Source organism: Mercenaria mercenaria, chromosome 13, assembly GCF_021730395.1.
Source record: "Mercenaria mercenaria strain notata chromosome 13, MADL_Memer_1, whole genome shotgun sequence".
NCBI classification, from domain to species: domain Eukaryota; kingdom Metazoa; phylum Mollusca; class Bivalvia; order Venerida; family Veneridae; genus Mercenaria; species Mercenaria mercenaria.
In genome coordinates, this window is record NC_069373.1 from 81,359,457 (window position 1) to 81,380,717 (window position 21,261).

Genomic DNA, 21,261 nt, shown 5'->3' on the forward strand with positions numbered 1-21,261 from the left:
ACAAAGGCTTTTTACTTACTTTATAGTTTAGGTTAAACCATTCAAGCCTTTCCCTTAAAAATGTCACCAAGAATGTCAACTTATTCATATGAATGTGAAATAGTGGAGGGCCTTAATATAAGCTTAATCTTGAAATCAAGATCATGTTGTAAACAACATAGTTAAAGGCCTGTTTCAGGTCACATTGTAAACTGATAATTATCAAAAGTCCTGTTGTATTTATCAGGTCTTTCATCAATATTTCATTAACAGAAAAGTGCTATTACAGTAAGGTTAAAGTTTACTAAATCGCATATCCAAAATATACTATCCGGATACTGGTACACTTTCGGAATGTTGTCTGAAATTAGTTTTTACTCAGTTTAAATGACCCACTAGGGTAAACCAGAGATAGTTCCACATATTTTGATGTTTCTCATCATAAAAAAATACACCGACTGTCAGCTTTTTTGAAGGAAATATGGAAAAATTGCATACGACATCGGGAGTAATAAGACTCGTGAATGGACATTCTAAACTTTCTTTTACTTTCGATAATCATTAAAATGTGTGCATTTTCTAGTTTAAATTACAGTAGAATCAAACTGCATTGATATATACTTGTTATACTAAACGACGGTCTAATTTAAATTTTGCTCAAAGAAATCTAGGGCACTTTTCACGTGCTCGGTAATCAGCTGGCCGCTTATGCACCTGTCAATATTTTGCCCGCCCGGGGGGGCGGCGGGCATACACGGGACTTTAGACAGAAGACCATTCCCGACAGGCGGGAATTTGACAAACATTTGATGTACCAACCAGGCTCTAGGGTGGGATTTAGACAAAAAAGGTTGTCCCTAGGGTGGGGATTTAGACAACAAAATTTTTGAAATGTCAAATTCCCCCGGGTCGGCCCGCCGCCCCCCTGGGCGGGCAAAATATTGACAGGTGCATTACGCACGCTTTTTTGACGTTTCACAGGATCCATACTCTTTATCAATTTGTTTTAACACTTCACTGATTCTCATTACCTGTGTGCACTCGCCGTGACGTAATTTGCTGATCAAAAAATCGTCGAGGCATGTCAACAGGGAAATTGGCGGGATTTAGCATAAGATCAAAGGCAAGAGGGCACATTTTACGGGCAGCGTGGCGGCAGTAAAAAAGGGCAGGGCGGGGCGCCCCGCTGCGTCGCTCTAGAAATAACACTATAAGGTCATAAATGTGGCCTCTACAGTGTTAACTAGCTTTTCATTTGATTTGACCTGGTTACCTAGTTTTTGATCCTACATAATACAGATTCACACTGGACCTTGAGATCATCAAGATTAACATTCTGACCAAGATTCATGAAGATACAGTCATAAATGTGACATCTACAGTGTTAACCAGCTTTTCCTTTGATTTGACCTGGTGACCTAGTTTTTGATCCCAGATAACCCAATATTGAACTCATCTTAGATTTTATTGAGGATAACATTCTGACCAAGTTTCATTAAGATTGGGCAAAAATTGTGACCTCTAGTGTTCACAAGCTTTTCCTTTGATTTGACCTGGTGACCTAGTTTTTGACCCGAGATGACCCAATATCGAACTCGTCCAAAATTTTATTGAGAGTAATATTCTGACCAAGTTTCATAAAGATTGGGCCAAAACTGTGACCTCTAGAGTGTTAACAAGCTTTTCCTTTGATCTGACCTGGTGACCTAGTTTTTGACCCGAGATGACCCAATATGGAAACCATCCAAGATTTTATGGAGAGTTACATTCTGACAAAGTTTCATTAAGATTGGACCAAAATTGTGACCTCTAGAGTGTTAACCAGCTTTTCCTTTGATTTGACCTGGTGACCTAGTTTTTGATACCAGATGACCCAATATCGAACTCGTCCAAGATTTTATTGAGTGTAACATTCTGACCAAGTTTCATTACGATTGGGCCAAAATTGTGACCTCTAGAGTGTTAACAAGCTTTTCCTTTGATCTGACCTGGTGACCTAGTTTTTGACCCGAGATGACCCAATATCCTTTCGGCTACCATAGCAGACTAATACGTACCATAAAAACGGGGGTCGCTATTACCGCTATCATACACCGACTGACTACCGCAGACGCCTAAAACGTACCATTAAAACGATGGTCCAGATTACCGACATCGTTCAGCGTAGGACTACCGGAATTTTTTAATTTTTCTTTGTATCTGGGGGGAATTTGAATGCTTTTTATTTATTGCAGAATTTGATCTGAAGTGTAAACTTTCATTTATGTTATTAACAAAACGGTATAGAATCAGTTAAACTAATAAGTAAAATAAATCATTCATATGACATACTAAATAATACTACGCAACAAATTACAGGTCTCCATAAAATTTAAAAACAAAACACTACGTCTCGTGCACAATAATGTTCTAAAATCATTTTTATCGCAATTTGTTGATAAGAAAATCCTTTTCAGACAATTAAGGGATCATTACTCTCCAAAAATACCCATTAGTTTTGATGGTTGCTCGTCGCGGTAATTACCGAACTCAGTTTTTAAAACTTAATTAATTTCTCATTTCTACGCTACGGCATTTAAAGCTATTTTACTATGTCTGCATTATGCGGCTCCGGCATTCTAGAAGTCTGAAAACCACGGGTCTGCCACTGATGCGTTTTGTAGACTTTTCACCAGTTACTTTCACTATGGCACTACGGTAGTTCTGACCTTTTTTTCCATGAAATACAAAATTTCACTGTGGTAATCAGAAACAGTGTACATTTATACACTGCGGCAGTAATATTTTAAATTGTTATTGCACTTGAAGCATACATATATACACTGTGGTAATTCTCTACAGAACGCTTAATCTTTTTTTCGCCGCAACGGTAATACATATGCACACATCGCTTCTTCCAGTTGCATACTAGTAGTGTGTAAATTTATCCACTATGGAAGTATTTACTTTTCAAATTTAAAACTCAAACTTTAGGTAAGAATGCATTTAAATTATCCCAAAGTACACAATGGTAATTTTGACTTTGAGCTCCATGCATTATGCATTATAATGCATGGATACTCTGGAATGCTTTATATATGGTACAGAAATTCAGTATTTCACATGTGCCTTTGTATACTCATTATATTAATTTATAGTCGGGTCCGTAATGTAGGAGATACATTCGTGCACTTGTAATCTCTGAATCCTCTCACTGACGGAGGGTCGCAGGTTCCAGCTGTACTACCGACTAGGATTTTTTATGTGAGAAAGTAGGTAGTTGCTTACGGACTTTGGCGTCTAATACTGGTCTTTCCCAGGAACGATGGTTAGTTGAACTGGCTGCTTGATATAACAAAAATAATGTTGAAAATGACCGTAAATTCAAACAAAAACAGACTCTAAAATGATCTGTTTCCAAAACCGTACATGAATGTGCTTTCGGTGAAATGAGATCTTACAATTCTTCATTATATGATTAAACAACTGATACCTTAATTGGGACTTTAAAGAAAAGTATCAACGGAATACAGCTCGCAACTGGGATATGCTCTAATTTAGATATAGTGCTATTAATAAATTCAGTTATTTTAAAATCTGTTTGAAAGTCAGTAAGGCATAACAAACTAAGGAAAAGACACTTTTAGGTACTATTATAAGTTTTACTACGAAATGTCATTCGACATTTTTGAGTTTTGTTTTGGCACTTGCATCGTGTACACCATAAAAACAGATTATGAATATGAATAAATTTAAATTAACCTTAATAACGTATATTTGACGCGTTTACATGGTCCGCTAACATAACTGGTGACTAAAAGTAAAATGCAAAAAAGAACATTTTTTATAACAGATAATAATAAGATAAAACAATAAAATTAACAACTGAATGAAATCACTACAGTACAGACAATCTCCTATGAACGGGTATGAGTAAGAAGAATCATATATCAAATGCTACAAAACCTGAACAACATATTTTGGACTAAATGTCATGATAGACAGTCTACTTATAGTCCGATCTGGAGAAACAGGTAGGAGACTAAAAGTAAAACATTAAAAGCAAACAAAAACATTTGACAGAAAATAATAAAATATATATATATATTTAAACAAAAGCAAGTTGTGAAAGCTATAACAGATGAAGATCATTCATTACTTACAAATCATCGCAAAAGGTAACATAGAGCATATGTAAAGTTACACAAAATGTTCACTGAAAGTCATGAAATAATTCCTGTTTTTTTTGTTGAATTTGTACTGTAGTCCGTTTAAACTGAGTAAGAATGTAACAATTTTGTCAACAACTTATGACAATAACCATTCATCTATATATACATGTACTTTTTAATAGCCGTCTAAATGCAAGGGGTGGGGGGTAGGGTAATTAGCATTGTTAATGACGCATAGAAAGATAAAATGTCCAAAATTCACTGTGATAAACATGTCATCAGTAGAACTGTTTAATAAGTTAGTTTTGTGTCTATATTTAATATGCCCGGTTGTATGATTATTATTTCTATACCATATTACAATGTATCAAAATTCACAAGAAGCCAAACTTTATGAAACATGTGTTTCTTGAATTTCAAAACTTTAACTCTAAACACATTTTCCCTTTAGACAGCTCATATTAGAAAAGTATATTGCATGTGAAAATTAATTATCAAAAGATGAATCAATCAAACTTTCTCATTCGTACTAAAAACATAACGTAAATATACACACGACACATAGTAAAAATGTGTACACCATGTAATGTTGTCACTAATCTTAGACACTGCCTGTTTCTTTCTCCAGTTTGTGCTTAGTGTCCGCTAGTCAGACAGTCATTTCTCCTTCGTCGATTTTCAAGATAATTTTGTTGGCATTTTACGGGGTGTTTCTATTTCAATATGTACCTTCCTGGGTGAGTTTTTGCAACCGTATTACAATGTATCAAAATTCACAAGAAGCCAAACTTTATGAAACATGTGTTTTTTGAATTTCAAAACTTTAACTCTAAACACATTTTCCCTTTAGACAGCTCATATTAGAAAAGTATATTGCATGTGAAAATTAATTATCAAAAGATGAATCAATCAAACTTTCTCATTCGTACTAAAAACATAACGTAAATATACACACGACACATAGTAAAAATGTGTACACCATGTAATGTTGTCACTAATCTTAGACACTGCCTGTTTCTTTCTCCAGTTTGTGCTTAGTGTCCGCTAGTCAGACAGTCATTTCTCCTTCGTCGATTTTCAAGATAATTTTGTTGGCATTTTACGGGGTGTTTCTATTTCAATATGTACCTTCCTGGGTGAGTTTTTGCAACCGTTATGTAGCTAAATTGAAGTAAGGGATTTCTTATTAAAATGTAGTAATAATGAGCAATAATAAAACGTATCAAATTATAACATTTAGTGATTTGCAATGGTTATATATACTAAAATCGATTTTCTGGAGTTTCCAGTTTTGCTCTTGTTGCCATAAGTTTTACGGACGTTTCGGATTGGAGGTCTGTATGGACTTGTTCTTTAGTAAGCCAATCCCAGTTCTGGACGCATGATACGAAAGAAAGTGTTCCCTGAAAGTATTATTTAAAAGATCACGGGGATTAACCCTGAAAATAAATGACAAATATTTTTATGTAAGCAAGACATTTTGATTTTCAACTGCAATTATTGCACAGCTTCTCTGGAACTGGCTTTTGTACTTAAGGGCTAGATTTTTCGAAACATTTTATCCTGTACTAAGAAGAATAACCTTTTAAAAGCAGTCGAATATATAATGCAATTACAGACTTTTCCTCTTCTGACATGCTTAAATATTTCGAGAAATTTGACCAAGAGCGATAATTTGAGTACATTTTTGGATTTGAGCGATTTGTTGACTCAGACCCAATCTATATACATGGAGTAAAGAAGTACGTTCAAGTAACATAGCAATGTCTCAATAATACCACGATCATTAGATCAATATAACAATTTTAATAAGAAAAGTATTGTTATACCTGTGTAAATTGTCTTTACACTGCTTAGAACCAAATGATGACGTTGGTGTTCGAAGACCACCGGTGGTCTTTAGTTTCATACTGCAAAACTGACAAGCATTTGTTCGCCCTGACATTGAGATAATTTCATGCGAGTCTTGAAACTCTCAGTCAATGGTATTAACTACCTACGTTTGTTTGGGTTTCCTAATTCGTGAACGGTAACCTTCCATACTCTAGCTACCATGTTTCCATCTTTGATTTGACGCGTCATATGCCGTCCTTTGTTCATTGTACTAACCGAAAAACCAGGAATTATAATGTATTACATGTATTACATTATTCCTGCCGAAACATCCTTCTGTCGGACTAATTTCTGTGGTTTCAAATCATATGGCAAGAATTTTCGCCCTTATTAAAAGAACCACAAAGATGGGTTGAGCTGGCAAGGAACGCCTGTGCCAAAGGAATGTGTCTAGAAGCACTATACGGTTCTAACAGATGTTCAACAACCTTCGTCGTTAGCTCTACTTCTTTTTTTCCTCTAATATAAACTTTAAACTTCCAAAGATATGCAGAAACTGCATCTGCTAAAACGAATATTTTAAAGCATCTCTTTAATACAAACTATTAATTAAACGTTTATCTATTTATCTTTTTATACTGCATCACTCCACTTTACGAGTATTAAGTGCAGCTGCGCGTCTGTACAAGAATTTCAAAAGTAGAATGGACAGGAGAAAAAAAGTAATACACGATGTGTATTGCAAGCATGAATACAGTTGATAGTGTTAAAAACAAGAAGGACTTACAGATAAAAGCAGTTTAAAGAAACAGGTCTATCATGTTAAGCATTGTGTGCAAGTTTGGTTACACCCTGCCTAAACTGGTTCAGGGTTGGGGCTTGCACAAGTTGTACTGGAAGGGAATTCCAAAGCACTATGGTGCCTGGAAAAAAGTACTTATAGTAATTACAGGGAGTGAGGAACTAGGTATAGGTGTGGGGATGCATATGTCTTGTTAGACGAGATTGGGGAGGGGGAGGGGCTGACATAGGGAGAAGTGGTACAGCAACCAAACCACTCTGCAAATAATTACCACAGAAGACGTTTGCAGGAAGAACGAATTTCAGTGTAGTACCGCAGTGTAGTTTTACTTGTCCTGTTACTAAGAACTATAGTAGACTTTTGTGAGAAACTTGAATTTTAAGGCAGTGCTATATTGTAGTTATACATATTAAATGAAATTAAATGCACTTCTACAGTGTTGAGAAAGTTACCCTGCGAAAGGATTATACTAGTAATCAAAACTTACCCTGTAGGCATAATTTATTCCCCGACTACCACAGTAGTTTAATGCAGGGCATGCAAAACCAAAGAGAGTGCCGCAGCGTATTAATACATATTCACACAAAATAGCATGTACTGCCGCAGTGATGCAGTGGCCGTTTAAATATGTGACTTTTAATAAATAACATTAACTGTTTGTTTTATCTGCATATAAATACCATTGTAGACTATTGCAGGAAACAAGAAACTATAAGTTGTGCCACAGTGTAGTTATACCAATAACTACACAATGGACATAACTACCATAGTGTAGCAACCGTTTTACATAAAAATTACCGCAGCATAAAAATGTAGTATATTTTTGTTAATTCCTTCTATTTTCGATTGCGAAATTATACAATTTTTACCCAAACACTGCATTATATGCTATGGAAATGAGCACCCCCATTTTTCTGGTACGTATTAGTCGTCTGCGGTAGCCCGTCTGCAAAACAGTAGCGGTAATGGAGAACCCCAAAAATATAGTCTGCATTTGGCATCTCAGGTAGTGCGTCGGTGTACGATAGCAGTAGTCGAAAGGATATGGAAACCATCCAAGATTTTATGGAGAGTTACATTCTGACAAAGTTTCATTAAGATTGGACCAAAATTGTGACCTCTAGAGTGTTAACCAGCTTTTCCTTTGATTTGACCTGGTGACCTAGTTTTTGACTCCAGATATTGAACTCGTCCAAGATTTTATTGAGGGTAACATTCTGACCAAGTTTCATTAAGATTGGGCCAAAATTGTGACCTCTAGAGTGTTAACAGTCAAATTGTTGACGACAGACGGACGGCCGATGGACGGACAACAGACACAGGGCGATCACAAAATCTCACCTTTGAGCACTTTGTGCTCACGTGAGCTAAAAAAGCAACAGAGAGGAAAAAGATACTGAAGTAAATAAAAAATCTGGTGATCTGGTGGATTTTTTTTGCTCGAAATGAGAGGGGTGGGGCCAATGAGGAGGGGGTTTGTGGGTGGGGGGAGTAGTACTCTGAGAGACAATATCAGGAAAATACAACATACTTAAAGTAACAAGAAACTAAACTGTTTTGAGGGGTGGAGGTAAAATGAGGAGGGGAGGATGACGGGATACTAAGAGCCAACATCAAAAATTGGACAGGGGTAATGTAAGGGTGGGTGGGGATGGAGTGTGAAAGCAAGTATTGTGGATGGATGACAGATGATACTTACTGACAATATCAGGACACTCAGGCCTTTGGAAATTAGTTTGAGCCATTCGTTTTTCCAGCCGACCGTAATAGTCAGTGTCATACATCATTAGATTGGATATATCATACATAACATTGCTAAATTTTAAGCTGTATTGCGTATCATATCATATTAAGTAATTAATTACGGAATACACAAGTAATTTTTATATCATACAATTAAAATGTTTACTTCAAACAAGTGAATAAAGTATTGCCGTGCAATACAGAGTCCCCTACTGGAAAATGACTATAATTATATCAACTGCAGGATAATATCAGATCTGTCAATGATGTTTATACAGTATTGTGCTATATATACAATATATTATAACAGACAATGTTTAAATTTTATAAGCAAAGACCTAAAATATTTTACAGACTGGACAAGAAGAGATAAATGTCGACTTTTGACATCCAAGTGTGACCTTGACCTTGAACAAGGGATCTGGATGTTGTCACATCATCTCATTATGGGGAACATTAAATTTTGTACCAAGTAATAATAAAATCCCATTTTTTGATGGATGACAGAGTTATGGACTGGAGACGAAATAAAACAGATTTGCCTTGGACATCTGAGTGTGACCTTGACCTTGACCTATCAGCTAGAATCTGGGTGTTGCATATGACATGTAGAGAACATTTATGCCAAGTAATATCAAAATCACTTAATTGATGGAAGGGTTATGGACCAGACAGGGAAAAAAACCTATTGACTTTTAACCTCAAAGTATGACCTTGATCTTTGTGCTAGGGGTCTGGGTATTGCACATGACGAGTTGTCTCATTAGGGAAACATTTGATCCAAGTAATTTTAAAACCCATTGAAGAATGACCAAGTTATGAACCTCACAGGAAAAAAAGACCTACTGACATCTGATCTCAGTGTGACCTTGACCTTTGGGCTAAGGGCCTGAGTATTATGCATGACATGTCATCTCATTATGGGGAACATTTGCGACAAAAAATATTAAAATCCATTGAAGAATAACAGTTATGGACCGGGTAGGAAAATAATCCAAGAGTGACCTTGAACTTTGAGCTAGGAATTGAGTGTTGGCCACAACACATTGTCTCATCATAGAAAAATTTATGTCAAGTATTATTAAAATCCCTTGATGGGTGATAAGATTTATGGACCAGACAAGAAAAAATCTTGCGATATTTGACCTTAGAGTGTGACCTTAACCTTTGAGCTAAGAGTCTGTGTGTTGTGCACGACATATCATCTGATTATGGGGAATATTTGTGCCAAGTAATATTGTAATCCCTCAATGGAGTTCTGGACCAGACACAAAACAGGCCCTGTTAATGCCATGCTAACTTTTGACCTCCAAGTGTGTCCTTGACCTAGGTGTCTGAAAGCTGTGCATGCCACATTTTCTTATTAAAGGGAACATTTGTGCCAAGTAATATGAAAATCCTTTAATGCATGACCAATGTATGGACTAGACAGGAAAAAAGTCCTGTTGACCTTTGACATCCAAGTGTGATCTTTGAGATTTTGTGCATAACATGTCATCTTATTATGGGAAGCATTTATGCCAAGTTATATTAAAATCTCCTGATGAATGAGTTCAGTCTGGATACCGAGTAGATAATCTTTTTTCTTAAATTCTAAAAATAATTTTTCTTATATACTCTGACAGATCTTTCTTGGCTGTGATTATCTATGAGAAAAAGAGGGACATACCTATACAAAACTTTAATAGCCCCAGGAGTTATCTCCAATGAACAAAACACAGAACTGAACATTGATTAGACAGAGTTATGAACTGAACACAAAATTGCAGATGGATAGACAGAATTACAGACGAACTGTCTGAAAAGCACAATCCTATAGTCCCCGAAACTTGTTTTCAACCAGCTGGGGACTATCACAAACACAATGTTAATATAAAAGCAAAAATTATTTTGTAAGATGCGGTAAGTTTAACAAGAGGGCCATGTTGGCCCTATATCGCTCACCTGTTATCATTGCAATTGAGGACAAAAAGGTCCTCAGTAAAAATATCTAAGTCCAAAGGACAGGAACAACAAAGAGAAGAAATTTAACCAAAAAGAAAAAAACATTCTTACAAGGTATAGATATGTCAAAATACACCTAAAAATTGGAGGTACCATCCATGTTGTACCACAGAAAAGTGGTCTCGGTTTTTCCCTACGGCCAATAATAAAAAAGTTACTAAAAATAAGCTATTTATAGTAACGTAAAAGGGAAGTAATTAAAAAAAATATATTGTAAGTGAACAAAAGAAGGATCTGCCAAATAAATCTGTTGACATAAATGAAATTTCAGATCAGTATCTTCATTAGTTATGGAGATATACCCATTTTAATTTGAAATAAAGGGAGGTAGTTTGACATAAAATCAGTCCATAGTTATCTAACCTGACTGTCTCAGTCCAACTAATAACAATAATGAAATTTCAAATATGTCCTATAAGTACTTACTGATATAAATCCATTCTGATTACAATCAGGGGAGGTAATCAGATATAAAATAACTCTGGAACCTACGATTGGATCTGATTTGTCATGGAATCCAAGATTTATTGTTGTTGAAGATACTTTGGAAGTTTGTATTAAATAAAACCATAAATTAAGTTTCTATATGTCTGCAAAAGCCAAAATAGCCAATTTTGGACCTTTAAGGGGCCATACCTCTGGAACCCATGAAGGAATCTGGCCAGTTGAAGAAAGGAAGCAAGATGTTGTGGTGATACAAGTTGTGTGCAAGTTTGATTAAAATCAAATCATAAATGAAGCTGCTATTATGCAGACAAGGTCAAAATAGCTAATTTTGGCCCTTTCAGAGGCTATTGTGCAGACAAGGTCAAAATAGCTAATTCTGGCCCTTTCAGGGGCCATCACTCTGGAACCCATAAAGGAATCTCGCCAGTTCAAGAAAGGAACCAAGATCTTATGGTGATACAAGTTGTGTGCAAGTTTGGTAAAAATCAAATCATAAATAAAGCTGCTATTGTGCAGACAAGGTCAAAATAGCTAATTCTGGCCCTTTCAGGGGCCATAACTCTGGAACCCATAATGGAATCTGACCAGTTTAAGAAAGGAACCAAGACCTTATGGTGATACAAGCTGTGTGCCAGTTTGGTAAAAATCAAATCATAAATAAAGCTGCTATTGTGCAGACAAGATCAAAATAGCAAATTTTGGCCCTTTCAGGGGCCATAACTCTGGAACCCATAATGTGATCTGGCCAGTTCAAGAAAGGAACCGTGACCTTATGGTGACACAAGTTGTGTGCAAGTTTGGTTTAAATAAAATAATAAATGAAACCACTATCGTGCAGACAAGAAATTGTTGACGCACAAAATAGCAAATTCTGGCCCTTTATGGGGCAATAACTCTAGAACCCATGATGGGATCTGGCCAGTTTTCAAAAGGAACTGAAATATCATGCCAATATAAGTTTTGTACAAGTTTAATCAAAATTGCTTGCAAAATGTGGTCTCTATCTTGTTCACAAGAAATTGTGGATGGACGGACGGACGGACGACGGACGAAGGGTGATCACAAAAGCTCACTCTGTCACTATGTGACAGGTGAGCTAAAAACAGAACCTCTTAAGCATGTGCTTCTCACATAGTTTGTGCACTTATGTGAACTGAGGTAAACATTGAATTAATACACAACTGCTTATTCACAACAAGAGGGCCAAGATGGCCCTAGGTCGCTCACCTGAGAAACACACCATAACAGTGTAAACATGTTTTACCTAGTGATTTCATGGAAACAAATATTCTGACCAATTTTCATTAAGATTGGACCAAAAATGTGGTCTCTTAAGTGTAAACAAGTATTTTCTTCAACTTGACCTAGTGACCTAGTTTTAGGGCCAAGATGACCTACATTCAAACTTGACCTAGATTTGATCAAGGCAATCATTCTGACCAAATTTCATCAACCTCAATTGAAAAATACAGCCTCTATCACATAAAAAACATTTTTTCTTTGATTTGTCCTAGTAACCTAGTTTTTTACCCCAGATGATCCATATTCAAACTTGACCTTAATTTCATCACACTATCATTCTGACCAAATTTCATACAGATCAATTAAAAAATAAGGGCTCTATTGCATACACAAGGATTTTCTTTGATTTGACCTAGTGACCTAGTTTTTGACACAGATGACCCATATTCTAACTAGACCTAGATTTCATCAAGGCAATCATTCTGACTAAATTTTATGAATATCGTGTGTAAAATGCAGCCCCTATTGAGTACACAAGGTTTTTCTTTAATTTGACTGGGTGACCTAGTTTTTTACCCTAGATGAACCATTTTCAATGGTCACCTAGATTTCATCAAGACAAACATTCTGATCAAATTTCATGAAGATCTGGTGTAAAACGCAGCCCCTATTGCATACAAAAGGTTTTTCTTTGATTTGATCTAGTGACCTAGTTTTTGACCCGGGATGACCCATATTCGAATTTGATCTAGATTTCATCAAGGCAAGCACTCTGACCAAAATTCATGAAGATCAATTGAAAAATACAGCCTCTATCGCATACACAAGGTTTTTCTTTGATTTGACCTAGTGACCTAGTTTTTTATCCTAGATGACCCATTTTCGAACTCGGCCTAGATTTCATCAAGTAATCATTCTGACCAAATTTCATGAAGATCAGTTAAAAAATACAGCCTCTATTGCATACAAAAGGTTTTTCTTTGATCTGACCTAGTCGATCAATTGAAAAATACAGCCTCTATCGCATACACAAGGTTTTTCTTTGACCTAATGACCTAGTTTTGACCCCAGATGACCCATTTTTGAATTGTGCCTAGATTTCATCAAGGTAATCATTCTGACAAAATCCAGTTGAAAAACACAACTTCTATCGCATACACAAGCTAAATGTTGACAGACGACAGACAGACAGACTCAGGACATCCTGCGATCACAATAACTCACCTGAACAATAAAAAACAAACAAACCTCTGTATCTTTCATCACTTAATCACAGAAGTCTCCCAGTGTTTTGGGGCAATTTTAACCAAAACTCTTAGTACAGCTGCAAAACTATGTAAACCATGCCATTTAAAACACTGGACAATGTGCTGTTTTAAAGTAATTTTCCTTTTTAGGGTAACATATTTATGAAAATATACTGTTTTTATTACGACACAATTTTTCCACTATTTACTCCTTGTGACACAATTTTCCTCTCCTAGTGGGCCGTCCCACCATTCATTTAAAACTGAGAAAAACACTCATCTGTATCCTAGTAAATGTAAGAGAGATATTCATCAAAATCTGCTAATGACTGTAAGGTCTAACACACGCTTATTTATCATGCTACCAACAAAATTACCCAAGTCTCTCTGACCCCCAACAGCATCATCCATCCATTTGTCTAAATGATGACCAAGGTTAGACACTGTAACTGCTTTCCTGTGTGAAAACAAACAACAACATTATTTGTTGTCTTGAAATTCATAGTTTCAGGCATGGGGTTACAGTTACTGAAGGGGAACTGCCGACAGAAAAAGAAGTAATAGTGAATTTTCTTAATACATCTAAAATTGCTTCGAAAAATCATAGCTGATGCTAAACATATTTTCATATTAAAAAATTATTTAAAAGAAGAGCTGTCTAACAACAGCACACTCAACTATTTGAAGCCCTTCCACCAAGTACTAGCTTACATACAAAAGCGCAAGCACAACTTTCTATGTTGAAAAAAGGGCATAATATAAATTGCGAAAATTTAAAATACTGTTATGAAATTTGCCATGTAAGGTCATTCCATGATGCCAAAGACATGTGGAGAATTTCAAAACATTTAGTCAAATCATTCCTGAGAAACATGTCGACATGCAAAACTGTCACAAAATTTCAATGTTTAAAAGGAGAATAATTTTGTTAAAATAAAAGCTATAGAGTTATGTAACTTGCCACATGAGGAACTTCATGATGTTGAGCCATGTTTGAAGTTTGAAAGCATTTGGCGTAGTAGTTTTTAAGAAACTGTCATGCATGCAAAACTTAAAGCAAATATTCTAAGTTGAAAAGGGGCATAATATTTGGCAAAATTAAAGTCTGAGTTACGTAGTTTCTCCTGGTAAGTCAGTTCATATTGCCAAATGCAAGTGTGAAGTTTGAAAGCATTAGGCTTAGTAGTTTTAGAGAAACCTGCTTACATGCAAAACTTCTGTGAATGGATGCCAACAAAAGGGTGACAAAAATAGTTCTACTGTTTGCAGCCAATGACATGACTGTGTGGAAATTCTAAAACACTTATACTGATAATGACTCTAAATTTTAATGATATTATTCTTAATGCTACAGTTATTTGTGAACTAGGTTAGCCTTTGCCTTTAATGTAAAGAGGGATGAAAGTGAGGATAAAATAACCAAAGAGAAAAAATCTGCAAGTCTTACCTAGCTGCATCAGCGCTGGCTTCTGATGCCGACCCTTCAGCTGGAAACGCTCGAGCTATAACATCTGAGGCAAATGCATCTAGAAAATAAATACAATCAAACCTGTATTAAGCAGCTAGTCATGGGGAGCGAGACAATGTGGCTGCTCCAGGCAGGTGACTGTTTAAGAAAATTTGATTTTAGAGAAAAAAGTCAATTTTAGAAGTTGAGAATAATTATGCATCTTATGCAATACAGAATTTCTTTCAGGTGTCTTGCAAAACCTCTAAGATTTTAACATTTAACTGCATACTAGATATGGCTTAAGCAATATTTCTCATAAGAAATACATTGAACAATGGTATATCTGATTTATATGTTAGCAGATCAACCTAAACAAAGAGCAGACATAGTGGTCCAGTAGTAAGACGCCAGACAACAAAATCAGGGGATGCAAATTTTATCCCTGCTCCTCCAACTAAAATTACTAATAAAACAAGAGGGCCAAGATGGCCCTAGGTCGCTCACCTAAGAAACACTCCATAACAGTGTAAATCATGTTTGACCTAGTGATTTCATGGAAACAAATACTCTGACCAACTTTCATTAAGACTGGACCAAAAAATTGGTCTCTTGCAATAAAACAAGCATTTTCTTAGATATGACTTAGTTTTTGACCCTAGATGACCCATGTTCAAACTCCACCTAGATTTTATCAAGGCAATCATTCTGACCAAAATTCATGAAGATCAACTGAAAAATACAGCCTCTATCACATACAGAAGTTTTTTCTTTGATTTGACCAAGTGACCTAGTTTTTGATCTCAGATGACCCATATTCAAATTCGACCTAGATTTCATCAAGCAATCAACCTGACCAAATTTCATAAAAATCAATTGAAAAAAATAGTCTCTATCACATACACAAGATTTTTCTATAATTTGACCTAGTGACCTAGTTTTTGAGCTCAGATAACCCATATTCTAAATCGACCTAGATTTCATCAAGGCAATCACTCTGACCAAATTTCATGAAGATCAATTGAAAAATACATCCTCTATTGCATACACAATGTTTCTCTTCGATTTGACCTAGAGACCTAGATTTTGACCCCAGATGACCCATTTTCAAACTCGACCTAGATTTCATCAAGGCAATCACTCTGACCAAATTTCATGAAGATCAGTTGAAAAATACAGCCTCTATTGCATACAAAAGGTTTTTCTTTGATCTGACCTAGTGACCTAGTTTTTGACCCCAGATGACCCATTTTCGAACCTGGTCTAAATTTCATCAAGGTAATCATTCTGACCAAAATTCATGAAGATCAATTGAAAAATACAGCCTCTATCGCATACACAAGGTTTTTATGTGATATGATCTAGTAACCTAGTTTTTGACCCCAGATGACCCATTTTCGAACTCAGCCTAGATTTCATCAAGGTAATCATTCTGACCAAAATTCATGAAGATCCTTTGAAAAATACCGCCTCTATCGCACACACAAGGTTTTTCTTTGATTTGACCTAGTGACCTAGTTTTTGACCCGAGATGACCCATTTTCGAACTCGGCCTAGATTTCATCAAGGCAATCATTCTAACCAAAATTCATGAAGATCAATTGAAAAATACAGCCTCTATCGCATACACAAGGTTTTTCTTTTATTTGACCTAGTGACCTAGTTTTTGACCCGAGATATTCATGAAGAAGAATTGAACAAGAGGACCATGATTGTCCTGAATCGCTCACCTCTTCCCACATGACCCAGTTTTGAGTATGACGTCGTTTTTTCTATTATCTGACATAGTGTCCTAGTTTTTGAGCTCATGTGACCCAGTTTTGAACTTGACCTAGATATTATCAAGATAAAAATTCTGACCAATTCTCATGAAGATCCATTGAAAAATATGGTCTCTAGAGAGGTCACAAGGTTTTTCTATTATTTGACCTATTGACCTAGTTTTCGAAGGTACGTGACCCTGTTTTGAACTTTACCTAGATATCATCAAGGTGAGCATTCTCACTAATTTTCATGAAGATCTCATGAAAAATATGGCCTCTAGAGAGGTCACAAGGTTTTTCTATTTTTATACCTACTGACCTAGTTTTTGACCGAACATGACTCAGTTTCGAAACTGACCTAGATATCATCAAGGTGAACATTCAGATCAATTTTCATGAAGATCCATTGAAAAATATGGCCTCTACAGAGGACAAAATATTTGTCTAATTTTAGACCTACTGACCTAGTTTTTGACTGCAGTTGACCCAGTTTCAAACTTGACCTAGATATCATCAAGATGAACATTCAGACCAAATTTCATACACATCCCATGAAAAGTATGGCCTCTAGAGAGGTCACAAGGTTTTTTTATTATTTGACCTACTGACTAGTTTTTAAGCATGTGACCCAGTTTCAAATTGACCTAGATATCATCAAGAAGAACATTCTGACCAATTTCATGAAGATCCATTCAAAGGGTATGGCCTCTAGAGAGGTCACAACGGTTTTTCTATTTCAAGACCTACTGACTAGTTTTTGACGCAGTTGACCCAGTTTCAACTTGACCTAATATCATCAAGACAACATTCAGACCAACTTTCTACAGATCCATGAAAAATATGGCCTCTAGAGAGGTCACAACGTTTTTTCATTATTTGACCTACTGACCTACTTTTTGAAGGCATGTGACCCACTTTCGAACATGACCTAGATATCATCAAGAGAACATTCTGACCAATTTTTATGGAGATCCATTCACAAGTATGGCCTCTAGAGAGGTCACAAGGTTTTTCTATTTTTAGACATACTGACCTAGTTTTTGACAGCACATGACCCTGTTTCGAACTTGACCTAGATATCATCAAGATGAACATTCAGACCAACTTTCATACAGATCCCATGAAAAATATGGCCTTTAGAGAGGTCACAAGGTTTTTCTATTATCTGACCTGCTGATCTAGTTTTTGACCGCACATGACCCTGTTTCGAATCTGACTTAGATATCATCAAGATAAACATTCAGACCAACTTTCATACAGATCCCATGAAAAATATGGCCTTCAGAGAGGTCACAAGGTTTTTCTATTATTTGACCTACTGACCTTGTTTTTGATGGCACGTGACCCACTTTTGAACTTGACCTAGATATCATCAAGATGTACATTCTGACCAACTTTCATACAGATCCCATGAAAAATATGGCCTCTAGAGAGGTCACAAGGTTTTTCTATTATTTGACCTACTGACCTACTTTTTCATGGCAAGTGACCCACTTTCGAACTTGACCAAGATATCATAAAGGTGAACGTTCTGACCAATTTTCATGTAGATCTCATGAAATATATGGCCTCTAGAGAGGTCACAAGGTTTTTTCTATTTTTAGACCTACTGACCTAGTTTTTGACTGCACATGATCAAGTTTCAAACCTGACCTAGATATCATCAAGATGAACATTCAGACCAACATTCATACAGATCCCATGAAAAATATGGCCTTTAGAGAGGTCACAAGGTTTTTCTATTATTTGACCTACTGACCTAGTTTTTGATGGCATGTGACCCAGTTTCGAACTTGACCTAGATATCATCAAGGTGAACATTCTGACCAATTTTCATGAAGATCTTGTGAAATATATGGCCTCAAGAGAGGTCACAAGGTTTTTCTATTTTTAGACCTACTGACCTAGTTTTTGAAGGCACGTGACCCAGTTTCGAACTTGACCTAGATATCATAAGGTGAACATTCTGACCAACTTTCATGAAGATCTTTTCAAATATATGGCCTCTAGAGAGGTCACAAGGTTTTTCTATTTTTAGACCTACTGACCTAGTTTTTAATGGCACGTGACCCAGTTTCAAGCTTGACCTAGATATCATCAAGATGAACATTCTGACCAACTTTCATAAAGATCCCACAAAAAATGTGACCTCTAGAGTTGTCACAAGCAAAAGTTTACGGACGGTTGCACGGACGGATGGACGGACGACGGACGCTGCGTGATCACAAAAGCTCAAAAAATACAGCCTCTATCGCATACACAAGGTTGTTCTTTGATTTGACCTAGTGACCTAGTTTTTGACCCGAGATGACCCATTTTCGAACTCGGCTTAGATTTCATCAAGGTTATCACTCTGACCAATATTCATAAAGATTAATTGAAAAAAAAATACCGCCTCTATCGCATACACAAGGTTTTTCTTTGATTTGACCTAGTCACCTAGTTTTTCACCCGAGATGACCCATTTTCGAACTTGGCCTAGATTTCATCAAAGTTATCATTCTGACCAATATTCATGAAGATTAAATGAACAAGAGCTGTCTCTGTAGGATGACACATGCCCCCGATGGCACTTTGAATGAATAGTTATGGCCGATGTTAGAGTTTAGGACCTTTGACCTACGGAGCTGGGTCTTGCGCGCAACACATCGTCTTACTGTGTCACACATTCATGCATAGTTATTTTAAAATCAATGCATGAATGACAAAGATATGGACCGGACAATAATTGCCCATCAATGCACTATCATGAAAAATGATCTTTAACGTCTAAGTGTGATCTTGACCTTTGAGCTACGGACCTGGGTCTTGCGCACTGCACGTCGTCTTACTGTGGTACACATTCATGCCAAGTTATTTGAAAATCCATCCATCGATCACAAAGATATGGACCGGACATGCCCATCAATGCACTATCCTTTAACGTCTAAGCGACCTTGACCTTTCAGCTACGGACCTGGGTCTTGCGCACTGCACGTCGTCTTACTGTGGTACACATTCATGCCAAGTTATTTGAAAATCCATCCATCGATGACAAAGATATGGACCGGACACGAAAATTGCCGACAGACCGACAGATGGTTCAAAAACTATATGCCTCCCTTCGGGGGCATAAAAATACAGCCTCTATCGCATACACAAGGTTTTTCTTTAATTTGACCTAGTGACCTAGTTTTTGACCCGAGATGACCCATTTTCAAACTCGGCCTAGATTTCATCAAGGTTATCATTCTGACCAATATTCATGAAGATTAATTGGAAAATACGGCCTCTATCGCATACACAAGCTAAACGTTGACAGACGATGGACGACAGACGACGGATGACGGACGCCGGACATCGAGCGATCAGAAAAACTCACCTGAGCATTGCTCAGGTGAGCTAAAAACTATGTTTTTTGAACAGAGATCCTGTGTAGGGTGTTCTTTTACCTTGCACTTCAAAGAACCTGTGAAAACTTATCCAACTGGATCATCTTCTGTATAAAAAAAAACACTAAAAAGAACAAGGATTCTTTCTGAGGAGCCGCCCATATGGCATGTATGGATGATTGGTGGAGAATGTGACAAAAATGTTGACAAACAAAATATAAAAGAAAAAAGTTTGAACCCTCAGCAGCCTAGCAGTTAATCTACATACAGTCTTGACACCATACCTCACAAAACAACAAAAACACTTTTGCAATGAGCTAGATGTGAGATTTATTTCCCTTGCCGAGCAGAAGATCAATGTTCAAACATTAAATACAATAAAACATTAAATACAATATTAGTAAAACATATAATGTTGTAAATAATAAGTATAGTCAACTATTTACATTCAGTTTACAAATGGAAACTTCTCTTCATATTTTTTACAAGTTATACTGAATTTATCTAGAGCTGTAATCAAATTTAGTACTGTTAATTATTTAAATTCTTTGTCATTTTTGTATTGTAAAGTTGTAAAGGATTGTACCAAAAATGTCCATTAATAAGTCAACAATGTCGCACAGGAAAAACTCCCATAGAAGAAACCTGTACCGAAGGCAAATGCAAAGCTCTTCTCCGGACATAGGATGTCAGGATATTCTCATCTTTACAGTACACCGTGAATACACATTATGCTAGAGCAATCTTGTGATATAATCATGTCAAAAGTGAAAAGAACAGTTCATCTCTATACTACACAACATCAAAAACTTTTACAGTGTAACCGTGTTCAAGCTCAATCTATTTATATAAACATAGCTATGGAGTTTCCTTACCACCAGATTTGGACACTGAAAGAATTTGAACTGGTTCCACTTTACTGCTAGCTCTCGATGCCTCAGGAGTTGTTTTTGACATGGTTCCACAAGCTGTTTTGCAGATGACATAACCACTGTAAAGCCAAGAGTTTCAATCTTACAAATGTATCATGTTATATCATTTAGTTCAATATGGCAGTAACCTACACTATTATTTTCAGATCTATGTCTACAGAACTCTATCTTACTTTTGCATGTTTTGCTATTAACTTGATTCTAAATGCAAAACAAGAGGGCCAAGATGGTCCTAGGTCGCTGACCTGTGTAACATGCCATAACAGTGTAAACATGTTTTACCTAGAGATTACATGGAAA

The 21,261-nt window shown here is 36.3% G+C and overlaps 1 protein-coding gene across 1 annotated transcript in view; it reads right to left on the reverse strand.

The window, feature by feature from the left end:
- LOC123529100 (E3 ubiquitin-protein ligase RNF123-like) overlaps window positions 1-21,045 on the reverse strand; it is a 98,342-nt gene extending 77,297 nt beyond the window's left edge. The window contains exons 1-3 of the mRNA XM_053522464.1: window positions 20,905-21,045; window positions 14,896-14,974; window positions 13,826-13,905 (exon numbers count right to left, since the gene is read on the reverse strand). Coding sequence (XP_053378439.1) covers window positions 13,826-13,905; window positions 14,896-14,974; window positions 20,905-20,986 — 241 coding nt within the window. The 5' untranslated portion in view covers window positions 20,987-21,045. The remainder of the gene's footprint in view (window positions 1-13,825; window positions 13,906-14,895; window positions 14,975-20,904) is intronic.
- Window positions 21,046-21,261: the final 216 nt, after the last annotated feature.